Here is a 25,192-nt window from a genome sequence, read left to right as displayed (position 1 = left end):
AAAAATTTGGCACAAATAGTTGAATGTGTAATGTTTATCTTTTTTAGTAATCTTTCTTATTTTTCACTTTAGTTTGTAGTTTGTAGTTTGGTTTGTTTATTTTCTATTATTGTACCATATTCCTTTTATTTGTGTATTTTTATTATGTTGTACTTCACTTATATATGGATGTGTAATAATTTTTACTATAAATTTGAATTATAAAATATTTTTTATAATTTTTATATGAGTTTCTTAATATATTTGAATAAATATAAAATTTATATTGATTAAAAGTATATGAAAAAGAAAATATGTATTGGGGTTGAGTTGAGGTCATTGATGGAAGTAAAAGTTTTAATAAGTTGGAGGTTGTATATGTGGATGAAAGAGAAATGAGTATTTTATTCAAAAGTTGATTGGGGGTTGGGTTGTGTTGGGTGAGTGGCACCAATGGGGATAGTCTTACTTTATCATGTCTCTTACTTTTTTCTTTCTTACTTTACTTGCTCTCTCTTATTTTACTATTAATAATTTAATTCACTAAACACCCCTACCTAAATTCCTGTGCCAAAATAGAAACGTCTCGCTTAGGCCGGGACGGTGAGAGTATATTCGAAATTTTCGAACTTGATTAGTGTTACTCATTAAGTTGATCATGATACTTTTGGAGCGTGAGGTTTCGATGAAGAATTGGTTGTTTTTTTATTGTATTTTCATTTTTTGGTTTAAGGTGGAATTGTTTGATGTGTGATTTTTTTTTCCTCGTTAACGACTCTCATATCAAACTTTGTACGGGAATAACATTAGGTATAGAGTAGAAGAATCGTTATTGCTTTGTCACCAATCTTCTTTTATTAAGGCAAAATGTGAATAGTATCTTGTCTGGTTCAGCAATGATTCACACAGCAATTATTTATGCAGCCATGATAAGTGTGAGGACCTGATCGTAGTATTGAGATTTTTATGTTAGGCCTTGGATCACAATAGGTATCTATTGATCCTATTAGGATTTTTATGATGTATTGAAAGAGAGTAGAGCTCACTCATATATAAAAAGCTCTAAAAATGTAAGCAAAACACCATGAAAATTGAAAATGATAAGCAGCTCATCCATAACAAGGCTTATTCATAAACGACAATAGCAAAATGGATTAACAACATCTGGGAATTCAAACGAAAAAACATTTATTTTAACAGATCTAAATAACAAAACAAAGAAAAATGATGATCGAAATCGGCAGAGATCACTTGTTTAGAGTTGAAAGTCAGTCAGTGCATGCCATGGAAGCCAGCTGAATCGAGGAGCACTGCCTTTATTTGGTCAGGGTTTAGCTCTTGCCCTTCTCCCCATTGCTGATCACACATTCCACACATAGTTAAGCTATAAACAATCACTATTTACTAAATTTATTGAAGATTGCTTAGTTATAAATACATGAAAACAAATTATTGAATTAAAAATATACATTTTGAATCATCTTCAACTAACAAACCCTACTAATAGTAACTGATGCTGTATACTAATAAAAATACCTCAGCTCGGAAAATATCGAGTGCAAAGCCATTGAAGCAACTGATGACAGCTTGTTGTATGTCGAGTCCAAGATTGTCGATTGCAGTCAGAGTGGAGAGTAGAATCCCGGGTTTACGCCCGCAGAACATGTGGATGTTCACTGCATTTCCTTCCCTTAGTCTCACCTCAACCTATCAAAACATACTCTAATAAATTGCACATTTGATATATTATTCAAGTATATGTGGATTATCAAATTGAGTAAGTTACCCTAGCCGGTTGTCCGGTGGGGCTGCTCAACGGGCTTGCAAAGGCGCTCGGGCAGAGCTCTTCCTTGATCCGGGCAGGAATCCCAGACGTTGTAGGCGTCATTGGGTAGAAGCTCATGTTTGTGGTTGGGGTGGACGCACCCGGGATGGCCTCGAGTTCGTTGTGGAGGTCGTTGATCTTCTGCAGGAGCTCCTTCAAGTAATCAATAGCATCTCCTAGTATTGATGCCCTATCCATCTGTTTAGATATCATGGGATTTATGTAATTGAGTGATATATAAGATAGATTGATAGAACGAAAATTTTGTATTAATGCAGAAAATGGTCTAACAAATTCAAAACCAATCAATTCATCAAACTAAATGGTACATTGGCTTGAATTATTTTTATCTATTCATTCAATTACTCAAATAAACGTGGCTAAGAAACATCAAAATTAGGATTTCCATCTTTGATTGATTTTTTCTCTTTTTGTTTTTTCAATTCTAGTTATAATCAGAGCAAGTATATAGCTAGTGTCAGAATCAGTGATTGAAAATTGAATTTCCATTTTGTGTTAAGGAATGTTGAAGGTCTCTCCAGGGAATGAATAAATAGTACATGTAACAACACAGACAGAGTCACTATTTTAATTTACTATGACTTATGATTATGACATTGAATCGTTTATAAAGGGAATAAGGAAGTGGTGAAAACAATTAATGACAAATAAAAAGTGATGGGGATGGGGCCTCATATATAACATAAAATTTTCAGCTGAAATTCAAATGTCATCTGAAGAAAATATAAAAAATGTGTTAATTGAATAAATAAAAGTATACTATTTGAATTTCTGGTCTGTGGTCCTAAATGCAACATGTATTTCAGAAAAATAAGTTGTTCATAGATTCCATGTGACCAAAATAAATGCTATCAGTCTATCACACACAATACTTTAATGTGCATGCCTCCTCTCTCTCAATCAGTGTACATGATAGTATATGCCAATGAAAATCCATAACTCATAAATAATCACACACCAAACAAAACGAGTGAAGTGTTGAATCAAATCGAAACATATATCACGAGAGAAATTAAAGAAAAAGAATGAATGAAGCTTGCAAAGAGCGTGAATGGCTAAAGAAACAAAAACTTATAATAATAATTGGAAAGAATTAGTGATTAGGAGCATACATACATACCTTACTAATCTTGGGCACGACAGACCTGAGCGTGTAGAGTCTATCATTGAGCTTCTTCCGGCGTCGGCGCTCAGCCATCAAATTCTTGGCCGGAAGGCCCTTCTTCTTCCCCTTTCCGTCGACGTTCCTAACACTACTCCCTAACAAGTTATCATCATCAGAATCACAATTGAAATTAGATCCATCAATGCTCAAATCATCCCCACTGCTTCCTAATTTCCTCTCATTGAATAGCAGTATCTGATTATTACTATTATTGTTATTTCTATCTAAGCTCAAACACCCCAAATTACTCCCGAGATTCTTCCTAAGAGCAGCCCTCTTCTGGAACAGCGTCGGCTGAGACCCCATCGATGATCCGAGCGGCTTTAAAACCTTGGATCTGTTGTTGAAGAGCAACGAATTGCCCTCCAACATGGCGTCGCCGCTGTTGGGAATCCGGTGATGAATAGTACTATTATTATTAGTATTATTATTATTCAATGCGGTCTCCAGATATCCACTCTCGAAGGCCTTGTTGTTGTTTTGGATCAACAATGGCTTTGGCTGTGAAAAGTAGTTGAGTTGGTGGCTGAAAACGGAGGCTGATGTTGGAGAGCATGAGGCCGACGAATCCACCGCCATCGGGTTGTTGAAGCTCGGTGAGAACGACCCGTTGGAGATGTACCAGTCTTCGTTCTCGGCTTCCAGCATCGATTTGAAGCTCGACATTTCCATCTCTTCATTAGTATTATTCGCCAAGGCCATGTCCCCGTTGTTATTGTTGTTGTTGTTGTTGTTTTGGGGCTGATCAGGCGCCGGCCAGGAAGACGCCTGGTCGTCGTCGTTGTTGTCTCCGCCTTTGTAGCCGTCCATCCAGACCATGCCATTCAGCATCCTCCTTTTGTCTTCAATTAATTTCTGGATTGATCGTTTGGGGAAAAGAAAGGGAATGAAACTTCTACTTAATTCAAAGAGATATACAAAAGTAGCTTTATGAGAAAGAGGAAGAAGAGTCTTTGTTTTTGTAAGGCAATGAATGTGTCAATACTAATTGATTTCAAGCATTAAGCACTACCTGCAGCTGTATCTTTCATCTGCATAGTGATAGTGTATATATATAGGATTTCTGCATTTTGCACTAACTTATACACCTTTCAGTTTAAATGTTACTACTACTCTGCATTTACTTTTTTGGATTAAAACTTTCTTTTATAGTATTAAAATATTCAATTATTTTTTTTCTCAAACTTTAATTCACTTGGCATAGGCAACTAGTATATCTTTTTTCAATGAAACAACAAATGGTCGAGCCTGCCGCTGCGGCTATCTCCAAGAATACTATCTCTCAAATTATTCAAGAAAATATATGAAATTTTCTATGTATGTGGTTTCTATTTTTTATTTCAAATGTTTACAAAAAATATAAAAAATTGAGAAATTTATTATTCATTTGCTGCCACTTAATCTTTAATGTGAAATTAATAAAATAAAAGTAAAAAAACGATTGAAATATAGTAAAAAATTAATAGACAGATAAAAAGTGATGGGTCATGTTATTAAAAATTAAATAAGACTAATTTTTATAGATACCATATCAAAATGGAAAAAAAAAACATTATTTATTGTGGATAAAATGAATATTATAATATCCTGAAAATGAGGCTATTTAAGAAAAAGCTTACTAGAAAAGTTATCTACTTTTATTGTTAAAGGATTGGAAAAGGAGGGAAATATATATATATATAGTCCTTCCGTCTAATATAAGAAAATGAACTTTTGGTGGGCACAAATTTAATACACAATTAGTAAAGTAATAAGAGAGAAATAAAAAGAAAAGGTCATTAAAGTATTATTAATTAGTGGAGAGAAAATAGTTTTTAAATTTAGAAAGTGTATATTCTTTTGTGATGGATTAAAAATGAAATATTATATATTCTTATGGGATGGAAGGATTATTATTTTCAATTTAAAAGCAGAAGCATAATTTTTGAAATAATTTTCAAGGTATTTCAGGCTTTATAATCCAACAATATAATCTCACATATGTTGTTAAGGAACGTACAACTGATTTACGATTCTGTTGTATTTTATCTAAAAATAGAATGTAAAGTAAATGATTTTGCAATACAGCTATAATCACATTCATTCCTTTACTTAATCCAACAATATTAACTATTGCATAGAGAAAGAGAGTAGCAGACGAAAGAGAAAAGTAGCTTTGTGATTCTTTGTTCTAATGTGATAAATTGATGCGAAGATAAATAACGTCATAAAAATAAAATATCAATAATGAAATATAGTACATTTAATGCGATTTCATCGAAATTCATCTAAAAGTATTGGTTTATGGACAAATGTCCTTAGACCTAATTATGAATATAAATATGGAGAGATTATAATTTTAATTGGATTATTCGTTACCTCATGTTTTATAGCTAATCTACACAAACACTAATCTATATTTACTAATGCCACTTTGTTATATCAACGAATTGTGATATTAAAATGCTAGATATATCCTCTCAATGACTATTTATTGGTGTTTACATCGCATTAAAAATACGAAATTAGATTATTTATAGTATGCAACTACACGAGCTTTTAAATTTCTTTTTTTTTTGTTTTACAAAACTTTTTTAAATATACTCGAATATATGAAATTATAGCTCTTTTAATTTTCATATAAACAATTCAAACAATCACTTTCTTATTCAATTCAAATACGTGAAATTAGTGTTCTTTATTAGAAATTCAAAATACATGTCGTTCCGTCCTAGATTAGTGAAAATGATTGAAAAAAAGGTTATTCGTTGCGCGAGAAAATTATCGAATTTTACACACTGTAATATGTTAATTAAGAGAATGGAAGAGAAGGGAAATATATGTTGTATACTACTATACTAGTATCATATTATTTCTTTCAAAGAGAAAACACCCATATATTTTTTTGTACTGTATATTAATATTTACCCTATAATGTATGGAGAATGAATTAAATTAAAACTCATTTTTATATTAAAGCTAAGGCTAAACTAGAGCCATTAAAATGAGATGATCAATCGTTTAAATTGCGCCATGTGAAAGAATTATGTCTGATTTATTTTATGTAGCAAGCATAAATCAGAGAATTAATCTGTTTGTAATTATGGAATAATCGATGATGTAGTAGATTCATTTGAATAATGTCCTAGTACAATGTACGAACTCGACGCTTTGTTATAAATTATAATTATGTCAATTTTTCAAAACTTTAATGTCACTTGTCACTTTTTATAACAATTATTAATCCTCATAAAAAGAATATAATCAAAGATAAGAAATATATATGATATATTCTACGGATCGGAGTAGTATTTTTAGTAGGTTCCATTTTTTTATGTTTCTTGCTAAAAAAACATTTTTTTCATGTTTCTTGTTACAACATAGGAAAAAATAACAACATTACTCTATTCATTCAAAATGAATTATTTTAAGGGCACATGTGTAAACATGAAATTAATAAAATATGAGAGAAAAAAATAATTCAAACTATTATTAGTGAAAACTAGATTGGGGTAAGATAGAGAAAAAAAGACATGGGTCATGTTATAAAAAATTAAATAAGTCTAATCTTTATAGATATATATCAAAGCGATAAAAAAACATGTGGATAAAAATAGTTTTATAATATCCGGAAAATGAAAAAAAAAACATGTTGTGGATGAAAACAATATTATATCAAAGCGAAAAAAGCATGTTGTGGATGAAAATTTACTTTTATAAGAGAAAAGTTATCTACTTTTAGTGTTAAGAGATTGAAAAAGGTGTAATTTTCCGTTGAAGAGCTGACATCCATTTCTCTCATGTATATTTATGTATGTCTGGGTTCAATATTTTTACAGTTGGATTCATTTTCAGGCATTTCGTTTGTTTTCTAATATACTCCTAGGTTGTTAAGCAACCTAGCCTGATTTATTATTCTGTTGTGTTTTGTCTAAAAATAGAATGCAAGTAAATGATTACAATTTGCAGTACAGCTAATTTTGTGAGAAGAAGACAAGGATTTAGATCTTTGTCATTTAAACCTTGCTGAAAATATGGTCCATTTGAGAATTAGTGTGAATTTCCCTTCCTTCCTTCACTTTATCCAAAAATATTAAACATGCCCCTCCAAGCAATAAGAGTGAACTTCGAATTATGCTTCTAGAAAATAGATTTGTATATCTAGATTATTGAACTAGTATATTACAAGCCTTTTCCACTTTTCCCCTTAAAAAATAATTAGTCTAATTACTTAGTAGCATTAGATTTGATTATTCAGGTTATTGAACTATATCACAAGTCTTTTCCATTTTTCCCTGAAATATAATTAGTCTAGATTCATTTGAATTTTTTTCAATTCAAATTTAACATTTAAAGTTTATATGAACTACTTTTTTTAATTTTAAATTTATAAAATAATATGTACATATATATATATATTGATAATAAAAAATACACCTCGCATTTTTTAAAATTTATACTCCCTTCGTCACATAAAAATAAAAACTTTGGAGACAACACAAATTTTAATGTCAAATTGATAAAATAAGGAAAAAAACGGAACGACAAAGTTGTTGAATTATTGTTAGTGGACCCATTTTATGTAATTGTTTGCAATTTCCATTAATTTTTTAGAATAAATACATTAATCTTTTATGGGATGTAATTAAATGCAAACGCTAAGAGCACTCTAGAAGGACTTGGAAAAAGGTCGAAAACACGAATAGAATGCGGATCAAGTTATATGGAATGATAACCGAACCGATTGGATCAGTTAGCAAATGTCGTTGCTACTTAATCAATGCAATCTAGCTCTCGCCCTTTTCGCCTTGCCAAAGTAATTTATAACTCTCAATTTTTCACAACTTTAATAGTAAAGCGGCAAGTTCGGGGTCGATCCCACAGAGAAGTTGGTGTGTCGAGTGTGTGAGTAGTGAACATGGGGGTTGGCTGCTGCCACGCTTTAACTTGGTAGTTTTTAACTACTGGTTTTAATCTAGACAGAATTAAACTAGCTAGCTTGATCAATGGAAATTTAACTACTGGATCAAGTGAATTGCAGGTAATAACAGAAAAGTAAATGCGCGGATTAAAAGCAAAAATAACTTTGATTAAACTAAAAGCTGAGTACAACGTGAAATTTAAATTAAGCTAACACTTTGGAATCTAAGAAAGCGGTAAAAACTGAGAAAAATCTCAGCGGGAAACTTAAGATAACGCTAACAGAAATGAGTATTCTGCAGTGCTCCCTTTCGGTCGCCCTTTAAACTAAGCTATCTAACTAAGCTAGAGAACTGAACTAAACTAAGCTAGAGAGCTGAACTAAACTAAGCTAGAGAGCTGAACTACGCTAAATAACTAAGCTAAGCTAAACTAAACGGAAAGTAAAGTCTCGGATGCCTTCTTGTGGTGGCACACCCTCTATTTATAAGCTCGATTCGGCCGCCAGCTGGATAACGATCTTGACAGGGAATATTCACTTATTCTGAGAGTGAACGACTCATTGATTGCTACGTGTTGTTCTTCTAGAATGACGATGCTTTTTGGTAACAGATTCGTGACTCAGCTCCGTCCTTGCGTCTCATATTCCAGCAAGTGTCCCCTACTAGAACGTCGTCCTTGATAACAGAATGGTGCGCTATATCCAGCTCATTTCCTCACGTGTTCTTCTTCTAGAAGCCAGTGGTCCCCACCTAACTGCTTGATCGCTCCCCCTTGATCAACTCCCCCGATTCTTGGCCTTTTATCGCCTTTTGTACTTGCTTGATCAGTTCGGCCTTGCTGCCTTGGTTAAGTGGTATTTCTGCACAATTAACACTTGTTTTGCCCGATAAACCGATCAAGTAGCATGTATTTCACCCTTAAACCGATGCATGAAATGAGCCTTATCAAACTGCTCACACTTAAAACATACTTGTCCTCAAGTATAAAGAAAAATAAAAGAAAAATATAAGGCAGATTTCAGGCATGGTTTACTTATTTCACTAGTAAAGGAAAACGAAAAGAAAAACAAAATTTTAAGATAAAAACACGTATTCACATGTATGCATTAGACCGAATAATTTTCCAACAATCATACCCGAGGTCGAGGTCAATCCATTTGTCAGTAGCTTGTGTTCCTTCTCTTTCGCCTTTGCTTGATCAAGGTGTCAGCTTGCCAAGATTGCTCAATTTAAAAACCACTGTTGGATTCACTCAGTCACTCCTTTCTCACCAGAGATGTTAGGACTGTTCACTTGGTGTTGCCACAAATTTAATACTTTGAATCGGACTACACAAGATAGTTCCTTAAGGTTTTTGTTTTGGGTTGTAACGGGGCTCAAGGGTAGTAACATGTTAGGTTAGGGTCCTAGGGGTTCTAAGTTTAAAATAAAAAAATTTTAAAGAAAAATCACATGAGTCGAAAGGCCAAAGATTTTACTAAACTCACTGGATTAGAATTGGGATATTTATTTCTTGGTGCTCCCTCTTGGTCAGATTTCGACCTTTAACCTTATAATCTTTGGCTTATTATTATTTTTACTTTTGATTTCCTGGGTCAGGTTACAACTATTTCCTACCCTTTCTCTCTTTTTTTTAATTCTTTTCATATGATCAACCTGATTGTCTAACTTGATCAACCCGGCTACCCTTTATTCCGATCATTCTTATTGTTATCCCCCTTTTCATTGATTGGAACTTACAGCCAGATCCGGTTACATATACTCCATATTGGAATAATCTAGAATCTAACAACATTAATCAAAACTAACTCTGACACACTCCCTTCTTCTTTAATCCACGCATCACCTCGTCTCTCCAAGTACAAATGTGGTCCTCCATCTTAGCTGTCTTGTTTGGCTTGTCATCGGCTTCAGCTCGTGTGAGGCTAACCATTGGCTCTTCTCGCACAGCACGTGCTTTAATCCTCTTTGTCTCATTCACATCCAAGCAACGTACAGTGAGGCCCAGTGGCTTGAGACCATGATCCACGGCTTGATCAACTTGGCCATTACGGCCATGATCTACAGCTTGATCAACTTGGCCATTACGACCATGATCCGTAGCTTGATCAATTTGGCCATTACGACTGTGATCCGCAGCTTGATCAACTTGGCGATTACTTCTAATAGTTACCGCACCATTCATCCCATTTGCAGCTGTGAACAGAATCGCCAATGGCGCATGCTTTACTTCAACCAACCAGATTGCCTTCTTCTCCCACCTGTTTTGGGCAATTCAATGCGCCTAATAAAAGTAAAAATTCATCGGCGACTATGCTGTGTTCCATCACACTGAGCAGTTTCTCAGGATTGCAGCGAGCTAATTCCGTTGACGTGATGCTGCACCGAGGCCAGCCCTGTTTCCTATCAAAAGTTGCATCTGCAAAATCGCCGTCAATAGAGGAGGGAGAAGTTCGCGAATGGCTCCGCGAGCCATGTTCGAGCGCTTCACGGAGAAGGCAATCAAGGTGATTATGCTGTCACAGGAGGAGGCGAGGCGGCTGGGGCATAATTTCGTTGGGACGGAGCAGATATTGTTGGGGCTCATTAGTGAGGGCACTGGACTTGCTTCAAAGACTCTCAAGGCCATTGGTGTACACTTGAAAGATGCCCGTACGGAGGTGGAGAAGATCATTGGGCGGGGAAGTGGATTTGTTGCTGTGGAGTTAACTTTTACTCCTCGCGCTAAGCGTGTGCTGGAGCTCTCTCTTGAGGAAGCCCGCCAGCTTGGTAACTAATCTTCCAAAGCTATTAGTTTGTGATGATGCTCTGTTTAAGTTGTTTTGTTTTCTTAGCTTTGGCTTCTTATCGTGAAAATGGCTCAACTTGCTGCCAATTGTTTACAGTGACAAATGTGAAGCCAGATTCACTTTCGTTTTCCAATTTGGTTTATCTGTGTTTTTGGTTCAGGACACAATTATATTGCACCAGAGCACCTGCTTCTGGGATTGCTTCGTGAGGGTGATGGTGTTGCTGCGCGTGTCCAGGAAAATTTAGGTGCTGACATGAGTAACATTCGAACTCAGGCAAGTATTGCCACGTCCTTCCTAAGGTCTGGCTGTTTTATGATTACCTTAAAAATTGAAGGATTTTTCATTTGGTGAAGTAGGTCATTAGAATGATAGGTGAGAATCAAGAGACTGCTACTGTTGGTGGAGGAGATAGAAGCTCTGGTGGCAATATGCCTACTCTTGAGGAGTATGGTACCAATTTAACCAATCTTGCAGAAGAGGTAAATTTCTACAGACATTTTTTTATTTGTATGGTTGGACTCCTTTGGAGGTGTAATCGAGGCTCCTCTAATCTTTCTAGGGTAAATTAGACCCAGTTTCTGGAAGGCAGGAACAGATTGATCGTGTCACTCAGATATTGGGAAGGCGCACAAAAAATAATCCTTGCCTTATTGGAGAACCTGGTGTTGGAAAAACAGCTGTTGCTGAGGGTCTTGCTCAAAGAACAGCTAACGGCGATGTTCCCGAGACTATTGAGGGGAAAAAGGTGTGCCACTACTTAATTTGTTTATTTCATGAAATAGATGCAAACCTTTACATTATTTCAATCCTTGAAGGGGTGTTCGGTTGTCAAGATTATATCTCATGATTAAATTTGTACTGTAGTATGTTTGGTTTATTTGGGAAATTCATGCCTTTTCTGGAAGAATGTATACTTATTCACTGGACAATGATTTATGCTGACACTCTTCATTATTTAGTTGGTCTGTTGGTTTGTGATTATGATCACTTATCATGTCTATGTTAGCATTATGCTATTTAATCTTGTTTGTTGTACATTTGAGTTGAGTTTTATGCACTTGGATCAGAATGCATTTTCCAAATTAGAAATTGTCTTCTTTTTTTTTTCTTTTTATTCATCGTCTTTTCTTTTTGATGTAATGCTTTCATGCATATCAGGTGATAACATTGGATATGGGTCTCCTTGTTGCTGGGACAAAATATCATGGTGAATTTGAAGAAAGATTAAAAAAGTTAATGGAAGAGATTAGGAAAAGTGACGACATTATACTTTTCATTGATGAAGTACACACTTTGATTGGAGCAGGAGCTGCTGAAGGGGCTATTGATGCTGCAAACATCCTGAAGCCTGCATTAGCTCGGGGTGAACTACAGGTTAGCTTCAGAAGAATCATATGTAACAATGATGGAATTCGTTACATAAAGCATGAACCTTGCAGAAGGTGAGACAAGATATGTTTCACTCATATCATTGCCTATCCCCTTTTTCTTTTCTTTCATTTATGCCCCACTAGTATATCAATTTGCTTCATTTAAAATCATAACACAGCCTGGAACTTGCTTTTGATTTTGATTTATAAATTTGAATCATATTGCTTCCATGTCTTAGGTCTTACACTTTGATCATGAGGTAGTTATTTCACTGTTTAAAATACTCTACTTTATGAGTGTATACCTAAATTTATTTAATTTAGATTTATGGATGCATTAAGCTTTTCCCCAACTAAATTTCCCTGGCCTTTCATCTCCGTAAGTGATGTATTTTGATTCTTGTTTTAGTGGTTATGCAGTGTTCTGGTAGGTGATGTCTGTGTCATGTTTATGTGGATAAACAAGAATATCTACTGATCTGTGGTAAAGCGTGAAAATCTCAGCCTGGGTAATATAAAATTTTAAAATCCTGGACTGTTTGCATACTGCTTGCAATTCCAAAGAGATACTGGGATGGAGGAATTTTGGTGCGACTTTAACATGAATGTTTTTGAATGCTACTTATAACTAGTTCGGATTGACCTCATTATATGCAGTTTTGGCTCCTTGTCGTTTCTCATTTGTGGACATCCTTTTTGTGTCTACTATATCATACCTGTGTACATAATCATGTAATTTCAGGGCATTGGTGCCACTACACTTGAAGAATACCAAAAGCACATTGAGAAGGATCCTGCATTAGAAAGGAGGTTTCAACCTGTCAGGGTTCCTGAACCTACTGTAGATGAAGCCATTGTGATTCTTAAAGGGCTCCGGGAGCGGTATGAGATGCACCACAAGCTTCACTACACAGATGAAGCTTTAGTTGCTGCAGCTCAATTATCCCATCAGTATATCAGGTGTGAATTATTAAGGCAATTGTCTATCATAATGATTATTTAACATGTATTTTTTGTGCACCAATTGTTTATCTTCTTTGCAGACATTATGATGTCAAAATGAAAGGAATTTTATACCAATTTGTATTCATACATTTAAAGCAGCTGATGAATATCAACATAGAAACTCTTTGATGGATGGTGTGTTAGAATAAAGTAGAACTAATCTTAACAAAAAAATAGAACAAAACATGTACCCTGAATCAACTACTAAATAACCTGAATATTTTGCCACCAACCTTCATATGAATATTTGTTTGCTATTTGCATGTTGCAGCGACCGATTTCTGCCTGATAAAGCTATTGATTTGATTGATGAAGCTGGCTCCCGGGTCCGACTGAAACATGCAAAGGTAAGATCCTGACCTGATAGCTAACACAACTTTTTTTTACCTTATGGTTATTATGATTATTATATTTTTTGTAGCTTCCTGAAGAAGCTAAGGAGCTAGAAAAGGAGATCAGGCAGATAACAAAGGAAAAGAATGAAGCTGTTCGAAGTCAGGATTTTGAGAAGCTTAGTTGTGCACGTAATTTCTATGCTGATATAGGTGTCCTGTATAGTTAAGATGTCAGAACCAGAATATATGTATTGCGTCCTGAGCTTTTTATATGCTCTTAATCAAAATTTGTAGGCTGGGGAGCTATGTGATACAGAAATGGATCTTAGGGCACCAATGTCTGGCCTTGTTGAAAAGAACAAGGATATGGTCAAGGCAGAAAGTGAGGCCCTATTGTTACTGAAATTGACATTCAGCATATTGTTTCAGCTTGGACAGGTATCCCTGTTGAGAAGGTCTCAATTGATGAATCTGATCGTCTCCTCAAGATGGAGGAGACACTCCACACAAGGGTTATTGGGCAGGACGAAGCTGTCAAAGCCATTAGTCGTGCTATTCGTTGTGCCCGTGTTGGGCTAAAAAAATCCCAACCGTCCTATCGCTAGCTTCATCTTTTCTGGTCCTACTGGTGTGGGGAAATCTGAACTAGCTAAAGCACTGGCTACCTATTATTTTGGATCTGAAGAAGCCATGATCCGACTTGATATGAGTGAGTTCATGGAGAGAGACACTGTTTCAAAGCTAATCGGGTCACCTCCTGGATATGTTGGTTACACTGAAGGGGGGCAGCTAACTGAGGCTGTTCGCCGTCGTCCTTACACAGTGGTGCTTTTTGATGAGATTGAAAAAGCCCATCCTGATGTTTTCAACATGATGCTTCAAACTCGAAGATGGTAGGCTGACCGACAGTAAAGGTAGAACAGTAGACTTCAAAAACACTCATTCTGATCATGACATCAAATATTGGAAGCAATGTAATTGAAGGGAGGCCGTCGTATTGGTTTTGATCTGGATTATGATGAGAAGGATAACAGTTACAACCGGATCAAGAGCCTTGTGACTGAGGAGCTAAAGCAATATTTCAGGCCAGAGTTTTTAAACAGATTGGAATTGGATGAGATGATTGTATTCAGACAGCTCACCAAGCTGGAAGTGAAGCAGATATCTGATATCATGCTGGAAGGTAGGGATATTGAACTTAATGTGACCGAGAGGTTTAGAGATAGGGTGGTCGATGAAGGATATGACCCGAGCTACGGAGCTAGACCACTCAGACGAGCTATTATGAGATTATTGGAGGATAGCATGGCTGAAAAGATGCTTGCATCTGAGATCAAAGAAGGCGACTCAGTTATCGTTGATGTTGATTCCGGTGGAAAAGTCGTAGTCCTGAATGGTAGTAGTGGCGCTCGTCCAGAACCATATCCCGAACCGGTAGTATTCTAGATTTCACTCTGTTCGATTTCTGATAGTACGTTTCTTCTACAATTTGGAAGCAATCAGTTAAAATTTGATTCATATTGAGCTTAGTGCATGTTGTATGTTGTTTTTACAGGGGAGATAAGTTCTACACTTGAGTAGAGGGTAAGGGTATATTATTGTCAAATGACAAGGATAGTAAAATATGGTGCCCCTTCAGGCTTGTTTTTTATTTCTTCTGAAATTGGATCTTGGAGGAAATAAATCAATAATGTACCTATTACTTTGATATATTTCTATAAAAATAGGGACTCATCTGTCTTCTCTCTCACATGACTCTTCCTTCTCAAACACAATTCTTATCCTTATCTTACGTATTCTTTCTGTATTCATACCCATAATCATTAATTAGCAGTCCAAACAATTCCAAATTATATTTTATTTAAATTTAACATTTGATTATCATATTCCGTTTACTTTGATGTAGTATCATGCAATGAGAAACTCAAACAACGAACGCTCTGGCTCACCCATAATTTATGGTAAAAAAAGTTTACCATGAAAACTATAAATATTAAGGAATATTAGATTTATTTGGGATTCAATTTTCTTATTCACAACTTTTGGCCAACACTAGAATTCCACAGCCTCTAGAATTCCACAATATATTCATAAGTTATCTTCACAACAAAGTCGTTGTAGTATAGTGGTAAGTATTCCCGCCTGTCACGCGGGTGACCCGGGTTCGATCCCCGGCAACGGCGTATTCTTTTTATATTTTGCTAACCATCTATGTAATGGTGGTTGTGGATCGACATTTGAGCAAATCTAAAGCAAAAGAAAATCCCAATGATTCAGTTCCTATCATGTCTCATATGGTTATCACTAATATTTTGGTAATGAAGAGCCCCAGTAGTTATAAATATTGGGCTTACAATTTCTATTATTTAGATGTTTTTGGGTAGTGATAAATTAACAAAATTTGTATATACAAAATTGGATATTTTAGGTATTTCACATTTACAATAAATTTATGATTATTACTTAATTTAATATATAACATAATTAGCCTTCTTTGCTCATTTAGGAAAATAGTAGTGATTTAGAGACATAATGTCTCTATGCCATAATACCCTTATGTTATCTTGACATAATTATATTTTATATTGTGACTAATTTACCCTCTTGTTATTTTAGACACATAAATATTAGATTATGAAGTTTAATTAATCGGCACATGCTTATATAAGTTATTATTAATGAGAATAATAGTTGGTACTAAATTATTGTTTATGCAAAGCTAAAGTACAGTTTAAAACACTAAAGTTATTATTGTTTTGAATAATAATAAACATAATTTGTTTCAACGAATAAAATTTACTACTACTATTTTTATTGCGAACAAAAGTTTTTGTTTATTGTGGACAAAAGTTATATAATTTTTCTATTGTACAAGAGTTAGTATAATTGTGAAAAAAGTAATCATTTAATGAATAAAATGTATTGTACTATAGTTGTCAATAAAAGAATTATTGTAATAAAAAATTATTTTTCTTTAAATTGAAAGTTATAACTCTAAGAAATAAAAATTATTACTCCAATAAATAAAAATTTTATGCTTATGAATAAACTCTATTATTCTTGTAAATAAAATTACTACTTTTTGTGAGTAAAATACTGTTATTGTAAATAAAATTTAGTATATTATTTTCTAACAAAAGTTACTATAAGTTTAATAGATAAAAGTTAGTATTATTTTAATTAATAAATAATTTTGTTTTAATGGATGGTGTTATATTTTTGAATAAAAGTTGCGAATGAAAGTTAACTTTTTTGCGAATGAATAAAATGTTATTCCACAATTCTAGTGAATACAAGTTTGTGTGAATAAAAATTACTACTTTTGTGAATAGAAAAATTTATTTTTATGCATAAAAGTTGTAATAATTGAAAGCCATTGCTTTTGCGAATAAATTTTTTTTGTGATTTTTGTGAAAAACATTTACTTTTTTATAGAAAAAATTTTGATCATAATGGAGTATATCAAAGTTTTATTGTTCTTACAGACAAATAAAATGTGATAAGTAATATTGATTAAATAGCTTAATATAAATTTAAATTACCCTAATTAATCAATTAGTATAAACTAGTAACAGTTTTATAGTAATATTGGAGAGAAAAATCAATTTTTTTTGTAAATAGTTAATAAAATCAAATTGGAAGTGAAAAATTGAGCATACTAAGAGCATCCACATCCGTGCTCTTGCCAACGAGCACGGATGTGGGCCCGGACCCACTTTTACTCCCTGCACTTAGGCAAGAGTACAACACCCACATCCGTTGTCACACCTCAACCCCTCTGACGTATATTCCTATAATAAATAAATCCCTTATCATAAGAGCAATCAATACACGTGTCTAATTCATAGAACACACATATTATATAAGTTCAAACCAACACTTATCTGATATATATTTCAAAATATCATATAAAGTAGTGGAACCCTCTCAGCACTCTATATACTATACATTTATCTACATGCAAAATGATGAGGAGAAGAAGGTTGCCAATATGTGTCAGCCGCCGAACCTGATAACACGTGGAGTTCCTATGACCCACGCCAGTCAAAACTTTACTGCTATCTTATTCCTGAAAAATTTAGTGGTTTATATGAGCTACAACTCACTATATAAAAATTTACACCTTTAATCTCACATGATACAAGCATCAAGCATATTCTTTTATCAATACATATAATCAGAAGCAATATATAACATAATTTAAAAACAAACCATTTCATATTCATATGCATATGCCACTCTATTCAGTTTATTATTCTGTAACAGTCAAGCCTGGTATCTGCCCGGGATTCATCTATGACCCGAAGGTCCCTCTGTAATTGGACTCATAGGTCCTCTGTATTTGACTAGAAGGCCTCTCTGTAATTGGACTCATAGGTCCCTCTAAAATTTCAGATCCAGTACAAGGCTGTCACAGATCCTCTTTAATCACATGATTCATGTACTTTCAATACCATATGTAAAACATCAATTACATATTTCTATCATATAATTCATTTACAACATCATATTCACTGCACCAATCACATATTCATACCATATTCCATCAAATTATCCAATATATCAAAACAAAAATGTTCAATTCAGCAATCAAATATGCATATCAATTTCACACCATATAATCCAATAATTCACTCCAATTTAACATATAACAACCAACCATATAAAACATGTAAAACTAAAAGTGTGATTTATACACACCTGCTTATGATAGACAATTTTACCGAAGTCGTGATTCTAACTCCTGGTTTAAAAGTTCCGACCCTCTCTTCTAGTTTTATTTTCCTTCCTTTATTTTTCTTCCAAGTTTTTTATTTTCCCCCTGTATTGCTATAGAGTATACATACCATAGTAGTATGAAGAAGTCTCGGTTTTTGCCAGACTTAATAATTTGAGAACTCAAACAAAATAAATAAATAAAAGTTAACTAATTTTGCATTATCTAATTTGATGACACTTGTTGTTTGATGAATTTTAAGATGACAACTACTGTAGCTATAGGGGAACACGTGTGCTAGCTAATTTGTATTATCCACAATGTACAACTCTAAAATAAATATAAAAATAATAAAATCAATGTGTACTAAAAGAAAACACTTTCCATAATTTAATGAAATACAAATATATGTATTAGACGTGTACGTGTATGGAATATCAAATTCCAAAGTAATTAGTACATATGTGCATATTTAGAGCACGCATGAATCAAATTAACTATTTCATGGTGAAATCAACTTATAATTTACGTACTATTATTTATAGCTATATTAATTTTTCAGTAACAAAATAGAAAAAAAAGCTACCCTAGATGATGTCCATTTAATGTCTCTGTAATTTGAAGGATAATAAAATGTGCGAAACATAATAAAATGCAAAAATATGCAAATATGATGCATGTTTTGGGTCATGGATGTCACAATCTTCCCTCCTTTAAGAATTTTTTCCGCAAAATTCATTCATCTCTATATTAACGTACTCAAAGAAATTGCTAACCCGTAAATTGATGTGGATAGTTCTTTCTCATTTTTTTTTCTTCAGTTTCCCAAGTAGCCTCTTCGACCCTGTGATTCCGCCAACTAACTTTAACCATTGGGATCTCTTTTCTTCGCAATTGTTTAACCTGTCGGTCTACAATATTAATTGGTTCCTCTATGTAACTCAGATTCTCAGAAATCTATATATTAGGATCTCTCAGAACATGTGACAGATCAGACCGATAATGTCGAAGAATGCTGACGTGAAAAACGTTATGAATCTGCTCTAACTCTGGAGGTAATGCTAACCTGTACGCTAACGGTCCAACTCTTTCGACAATATCATATGGCCCAATATAACGAGGACTCAGCTTACCTTTATGTCCAAATCGCATTGCTCCTTTCCAAGGTGAGACTCGCAAGAAAACTTTATCTCCAACCTCATATTCCATCTCTTTCTGATGCTGATCATAATAACTCTTCTGTCTATCTCATGTCGCTTTCAATCTGCTTTTAATAATTTCAATCTTGGACAGTTTCTCGAATAATCTCTGACATTTCTAGAATCTCTATATACTGAACTTCTACATTTTCTACTATACAATGTCTCATACAACGTCATAAATGAAACTGGTTACTATACGCAAAATTTATCAACAGAATATACTTATCCCCATGAACCCTGAAATTCAATAACACAAGCACAAAATATTTCTTCCAACGTCTTTATAGTTCTCTTTGACTTACCATTTTTCTAAGGGTGAAAAAAAACATAACTAAAACATAGTCATGTCCCCATAGTTGTCGAAAAACTTATCAAGACTAAGATAGTAAATTGCAGATTTCTGTCAGACATATAAGATACTAGAATACCATATAAATGTACCGCATCTCTCGCGTACTTTTCAGCTAAGTGATATAACGAACAACCTCATCGTATAGGTAAGAAATGTGCTAACTTAGTCAGTTTTTTCTACAATCATCCAAATAATATCGTTCCTCTTTTGTGTTATAGGTGACCATGTACCAAAATTTATCGTAATGCGTTCTTATTTTTAGACTAGAATAGTTAAAGGCTTCAAGGAGGTACGTACCGTTCTGCTTTAACCTGTTGACATGTCAAACATCTTGAAACAAACTCTACAATTTTCTTCTTCATCTTCGGCCACCAATAATAATTAAATAATGATGTTATTTGTATATATGTAATCACTCTGCTTGACTTGACTTGTAACTCAAAGCATATGTAACAACATTCGCCTTCTTAACATGGTATTTCAATGGTGCAATCATAATATTTACGAAACTCCATCCGATGTCTTTTTCTCATATTCAACTCCTTCTAACTCATCAAATATTCAATCTCTCATGATTGGCAGAAATTCAAAAAGTCTCTTCATGCAGATAAGGATGCCAAATCTTCAAAGCAAAGGGGTGTCGAAACGGGTACCCGCGGGTACCCGTACCCGGCGAACCGGGTACCCGTTTGTAGCCAAAATCTTTGTCCTGTTACCCGACCCGCACAGTGACGGGTACCTGCCTTGTTGGGTACGGGTATCCCGTACCCGACAGGCGGGTACCCATACCCGACCCGTTTAAAATATATTATTCAGAAAAATATTATATAAAGCCAACGTGATGACTATTATTCATATTGTGTGACCATATTTAGATATGTTGAGTAAAATATACCTATAAAATCAAATGCAAATGCAAACAAATTTAAACTCCAAATCACCATTCAGAAGTCTAAATATGAAACCAAAACCAATTAACCAACAATGCAACCAAAAGTCTTAACAATGCAAATATCCAAAGTCTAAATATAAAATAAGTAAATAAATGGTTAACTGATCAAGCAATCATCCTTCATTTGGCATGAGCGTCAATCGTGCACTCGTTGGAGCCATGGCTTCAATCTTGGTTAAGACTAAACAAATAAATAAAAATAAATAAGAATTCTTTTTCTTATAATATGAAAAGGAAATATAAATTATATAAAAATTAGAATTATACTTACCACCATGATATTCCTTTTCTTGTTCTTCTTCATCAACGTCTTCCTCCTCTTTTTTATCCAAATCAGAAGTCTTCAACCAATCTCCAGCACAAATCAAAGCCTCCACCATCGTGCAAGTCAATGAACTTCTATATGGAGAAAGAACACGACCACCCATGCTAAATGCAGACTCAGAAGCAACACTTGAAACGGGAATCGCTAGGATATCCCTTGCCATCTCGCTCAGAACGTGATAGTGTGAATGCTCAGACCACCACTTTAATAAATCAAAGCTTGCCATTTCTTCCTTCGGGACTTTATGTCTCCTGACTGTTAGATAAATATCAAGCTCAGTCTGATTACTAGAGTCCCCGTCATCATCACTTATATCCATACCAAACATGTTGTAACTATCTTCTTCATCTGACGTGTCCTCTATAGTCGCATCAACTGATGATCGACTAGGAGGACGAGGTGCATACCTCGCACTATAAAACACAAACAATTCCCTCATCGAGTCTGTCATCTCCTTCACCATTTAAAGACCTCGAGCATTTCCATATAGCAATTTAAAGCACGTCTCAACATGCTTCATCTTTTTCCTTGGATCAAGAATAGCAGCAATGTATAAAATCTTATTCATCTTCACATTCAATTCGGTTTCCTCCAGCCAATACTTTCCAATCTTTAATTTCATCTTGGAAGCCATGGAACTTACTTCCTTGTCATTGTTCATCTCCAACCGACGAATAAGGTCAAAGATACCACACATCTCTGCGAAGAACAAATGTGAGGTGGGCTTTTTGGTGACGGAGACGATTTGCGTAAATGAGTGGAACTTCTTCAAATAGGAAACCATCTTCTTCACATTTACCCAATCTTCTTCCTCAGGCGGTCCTATAGGTTTATCATCATGCATTTTGTCACATAAATCTTTCCCAAAATAAGCATTCATGTTTCCAAATGTAATGCCTCGGCATATGGTATAGCCGACTCTAACATCAAGTATGTAGAGTTCCATCGAGTAGGAACATCCATGCAAAGTTTCTTCTTGCAATCAATCTTGTCTCCTAAATAATCCAAGACTTTTTCCCATATCCCCCATCTCTGTGGTGAACTCTTAATCCACCTCACCGCCTCCCTAACTCTCCTAACGGAGATGCCGATTTCTTTCAAACCGTCTTTCACAATCAAATTCAAGACATGCGCTGCACAACGCACGTGGAAATACTTGCCACCAAATATATCTATAGTATTCTTCTCCATGTAAGTCAAGATGACACTAATGGCGTTATCATTTTGTGATGCATTATCCAAAGTGCAAGAGAATAAATGATTCACACCCCACTCTGTCAATGTTTTCACTATAGTAGCACCTATGTCAGCTCCCTTGTGGCTGTCAATCTGAGAAAAGCTTATTATCTTCTTGTGCAGTACCCAATCTTTCCCAATGTAGTGTGCAGTGACTCAAATGAAGTTGTTGTTATTCACCGAAGTCCAACAGTCTGTCGTGATAGACACTCTTCCCATGCCTCTTTTCTGAAACAATTTAACCAAACTTTGTTTCTCCTCGAGAAACAATTGCACACAATCCATCCTTATCGTTTGTCTTGAAGGTATTTGAAACTATGGACAAACAAGCCGCATGAAACTCTGAAATCCTTCTCGCTCAACAAATAAGAATGGGAGCTCATCGAGAAGGATCATCTTGCAAAGTCCTAGTCTGAACTTCTTCTGATCAAACTTCCAAGTAGTCAATGCTCTACTTTGACCATCCACGGAATATGCCAAAGTAGTCTGACCACTACCAACTTCGGCATCAGCTTTCTTCTTTAAACAAGAAATTGTGTGGTTCTTCAAGCCATTTGTCCCATTCCATGCGTCTGCAGCGATCAAAGTTCCACATTCCTTGCATTTTGCTTTCGTTCTTGCAACAGGGGGATTACCTTCTTCAACCATCATTTTGTCGTAGTTGTTCCAATGCACAGATGTTGATTTCCGCTTGGATGGCACCTTACCTCTTTTTCTTTTTCTCGATGGACTTGGAGCTTCTGTTCTTGCTTCTTCTTTATCTTCAATATCCTTAAGTATTTCATCGTCCTTAACTTGTTGATTGCCATCCGTAATAATATTGCTCATCCTAAAAAAAAATTGTAGACACATGCAATATTTCCTGGTAGTGCAAAAATGAGTGTCACAAACTGTAGAGCGTAGACAATTTGTAACTAAAAGTGTCTAGCACTGGAAATAAAATAAAATATCCACTTTGACTAACTTAGCTAAAAACAAGCACATATACTTATGTAATTTCATTTAGCTGCAATAAAATATAATTTTTGATTTGACTGACTTTGCACAATTATATATCAAGTCATCTCTAATCTGATTAGCTAATGAATAAATCCAATATCAGTTATCAGTTTGAGAAGTTTGAATAAATCTGCTCTCAAAATTATTAACGCAGTTTCTTAGGAATTGGCAGCAATCTGGAAGTTATTGACTTGAGCCCTTACCTTCTTCGCGGGTGGCGGGGGCGGCGGATATTAATTTAGGGTAATGGACAAAACTTTTGATTTATATTCTCTAAACTTTTGTCACAAAAGACTTCATAGAATCAGAGTTAATCCTGTGTGTGGCGGCGTGGATATTAATTAAAAATTTTAATACAATATTTATATTTAAACGGGTATATAAGCGGGTAGCGGGTATACCTGTTCGGGTAGCGGGTATACCCGATACCCGCAAAACCCTGAAACTCAATACCCGTACCCGAACCCATTCCCGCTTATGTCGGGTAGCGGGTACCCGATACCCGACGGGTAACGGGTTGGGTGTGCGGGTACCTAATACCCGCTACCCGTTTTGACACCCCTAAGCAAAATAGTGCTACTAATTTTAATTCATGAACATAATAAGAAACTTCATGTACCCGTGATTGTTATGACGCATAAGTAGTAAACTTTCCATTTTGCATCAAAAGATAACCAAATTCCTATTGCAAAGCATCACTGTAGATAACATAATGTCATGTACCTGTGGAAATAACCAATATAGGTGACATAGTCAATCAATGATTCAACTAATCAAAACTGTTTTGACATGCTTCACTCCATATAAGAGAAGAACTTTTCCGTAATAACATCTTCATCAATTCAACCATAATCGAGAATCATTTTCAGTTGACAAATACTTCAATATTCTGTATATCCATTTCTATTCTTCAGCCCGATACCATGTGTCCCAATAATCCCACATGGTCTAGCTAAATCTCAAATTTACTCAATCTTGCATAAAGCTGTTTATCTCGCAGACCTTGAAATAATGACTACAAGTGATTAACATACTCATTTGTATTTCGTGAATATACTAGTAAGTCAATAAAAATAAGCACTAAGTGATCCAGGAATGGTTGAGAGACTTTGTTCATCAATGTCATAAATAATTGTAGGTTCAATAGTTAATTTGAAAGGCATAACCAAAACTCATAATGGTTGTATTGAGTTTAAAATGGTGTCTCTGCAATATTCTCTTTAGCTATCTTCAACTGATGGTATCTTGATCGAAAATCAGTACTCGAAAACAGTTGCATACCTTGAAATTGATCAAATAAGTCTTCTATTCTCGGTAATAGATATTTATTCTTCACAGTCACCTGATTCGACTTTCAATAGTGTATATAATGTCGCAGTGTGTCGTCTTTCTTCTTCAAAAATAATATTGGTGCTCTCCAAAGTAAAACATTGAGTCATACTTATCTCTTGTCTGACAACTCTTGTAACTATTTATTCAACTCTTGAAACTCTAATAAAGACATTTGATATGGATGAATAGAAATAGATGTAGTACCTGGTAGTAACTCAATAGTGAATTCTGTCTCTTGATCAGGTGCTAATCCAGGCAAATCTCCACTTTGAATAAATCGAAAAGCCGATGTAGCTAGTATAAGACAAGTTGCAATTTATCGATACCATTAAATATCACTCGATCTCGTCTCGATGATTATATTATCAATTTTTTACATGATAAGCTACCTTAGTTCAATGAAGAGACAACCAATCTATACTCATGATAATATCAAATTTGTGTATGAACAAGGGAATCAATATCCGCTGGCAGCTCAACTGAATTAACTCGCACCACGCAGTCTAGATAAACCGTGTATACTGAAACAATGCCATCTCATAATCAACAACATACATAGTTCTTGTTTAAAGACAGAATATCTCTTTACTTCATCATCACAATACACTTCTTGCATAAATTTATCATTAAACTCTCTAGGAAAATCTCTAGGAAAATCGTCTGAACTTAGTACCAAAGATTGTA

The 25,192-nt window shown here is 34.7% G+C and overlaps 1 protein-coding gene, 1 non-coding gene and 1 pseudogene across 2 annotated transcripts; 2 read left to right on the top strand and 1 right to left on the bottom strand.

The window, feature by feature from the left end:
• Positions 1 to 1,088: 1,088 nt before the first annotated feature.
• LOC121779440 (transcription factor ICE1-like) lies at positions 1,089 to 4,031 on the bottom strand. The gene is made up of 4 exons (XM_042176765.1): positions 2,946 to 4,031; positions 1,766 to 2,002; positions 1,516 to 1,686; positions 1,089 to 1,335 (listed from the first exon to the last, which is right to left on the bottom strand). The coding sequence occupies exons 1-4, from the start codon at positions 3,819 to 3,821 to the stop codon at positions 1,252 to 1,254; spliced, it is 1,368 nt and encodes a 455-aa protein (XP_042032699.1). The 5' UTR covers positions 3,822 to 4,031; the 3' UTR covers positions 1,089 to 1,251.
• A 6,051-nt stretch (positions 4,032 to 10,082) lies between these two features.
• Positions 10,083 to 15,143, top strand: LOC121779441 (annotated as a pseudogene).
• A 361-nt stretch (positions 15,144 to 15,504) lies between these two features.
• TRNAD-GUC lies at positions 15,505 to 15,576 on the top strand. The gene has a single exon. It is a non-coding gene; the product is annotated as a tRNA-Asp (tRNA).
• Positions 15,577 to 25,192: the final 9,616 nt, after the last annotated feature.

The sequence above is a fragment of the Salvia splendens genome, chromosome 19 (assembly GCF_004379255.2).
Source record: "Salvia splendens isolate huo1 chromosome 19, SspV2, whole genome shotgun sequence".
Classification (NCBI taxonomy): Eukaryota; Viridiplantae; Streptophyta; class Magnoliopsida; order Lamiales; family Lamiaceae; genus Salvia; species Salvia splendens.
Note: the sequence above shows the minus strand (reverse complement) of the source record. Positions and strands in the feature narration are given on the sequence as shown.

What these genes read in the sequence shown, in the direction of transcription:
- LOC121779440 (XM_042176765.1), bottom strand. Translation starts at nt 3,821, where the DNA reads ATGCTGAATGGCATGGTCTGGATGGACGGCTACAAAGGCGGAGACAAC. An exon ending in TCGTGCCCAAGATTAGTAAG is followed by an intron (nt 2,003 to 2,945) that starts GTATGTATGTAT and finishes ATATCTAAACAG; the next exon opens with ATGGATAGGGCATCAATACT. An exon ending in TCGATATTTTCCGAGCTGAG is followed by an intron (nt 1,336 to 1,515) that starts GTATTTTTATTA and finishes ATGTGTGATCAG; the next exon opens with CAATGGGGAGAAGGGCAAGA.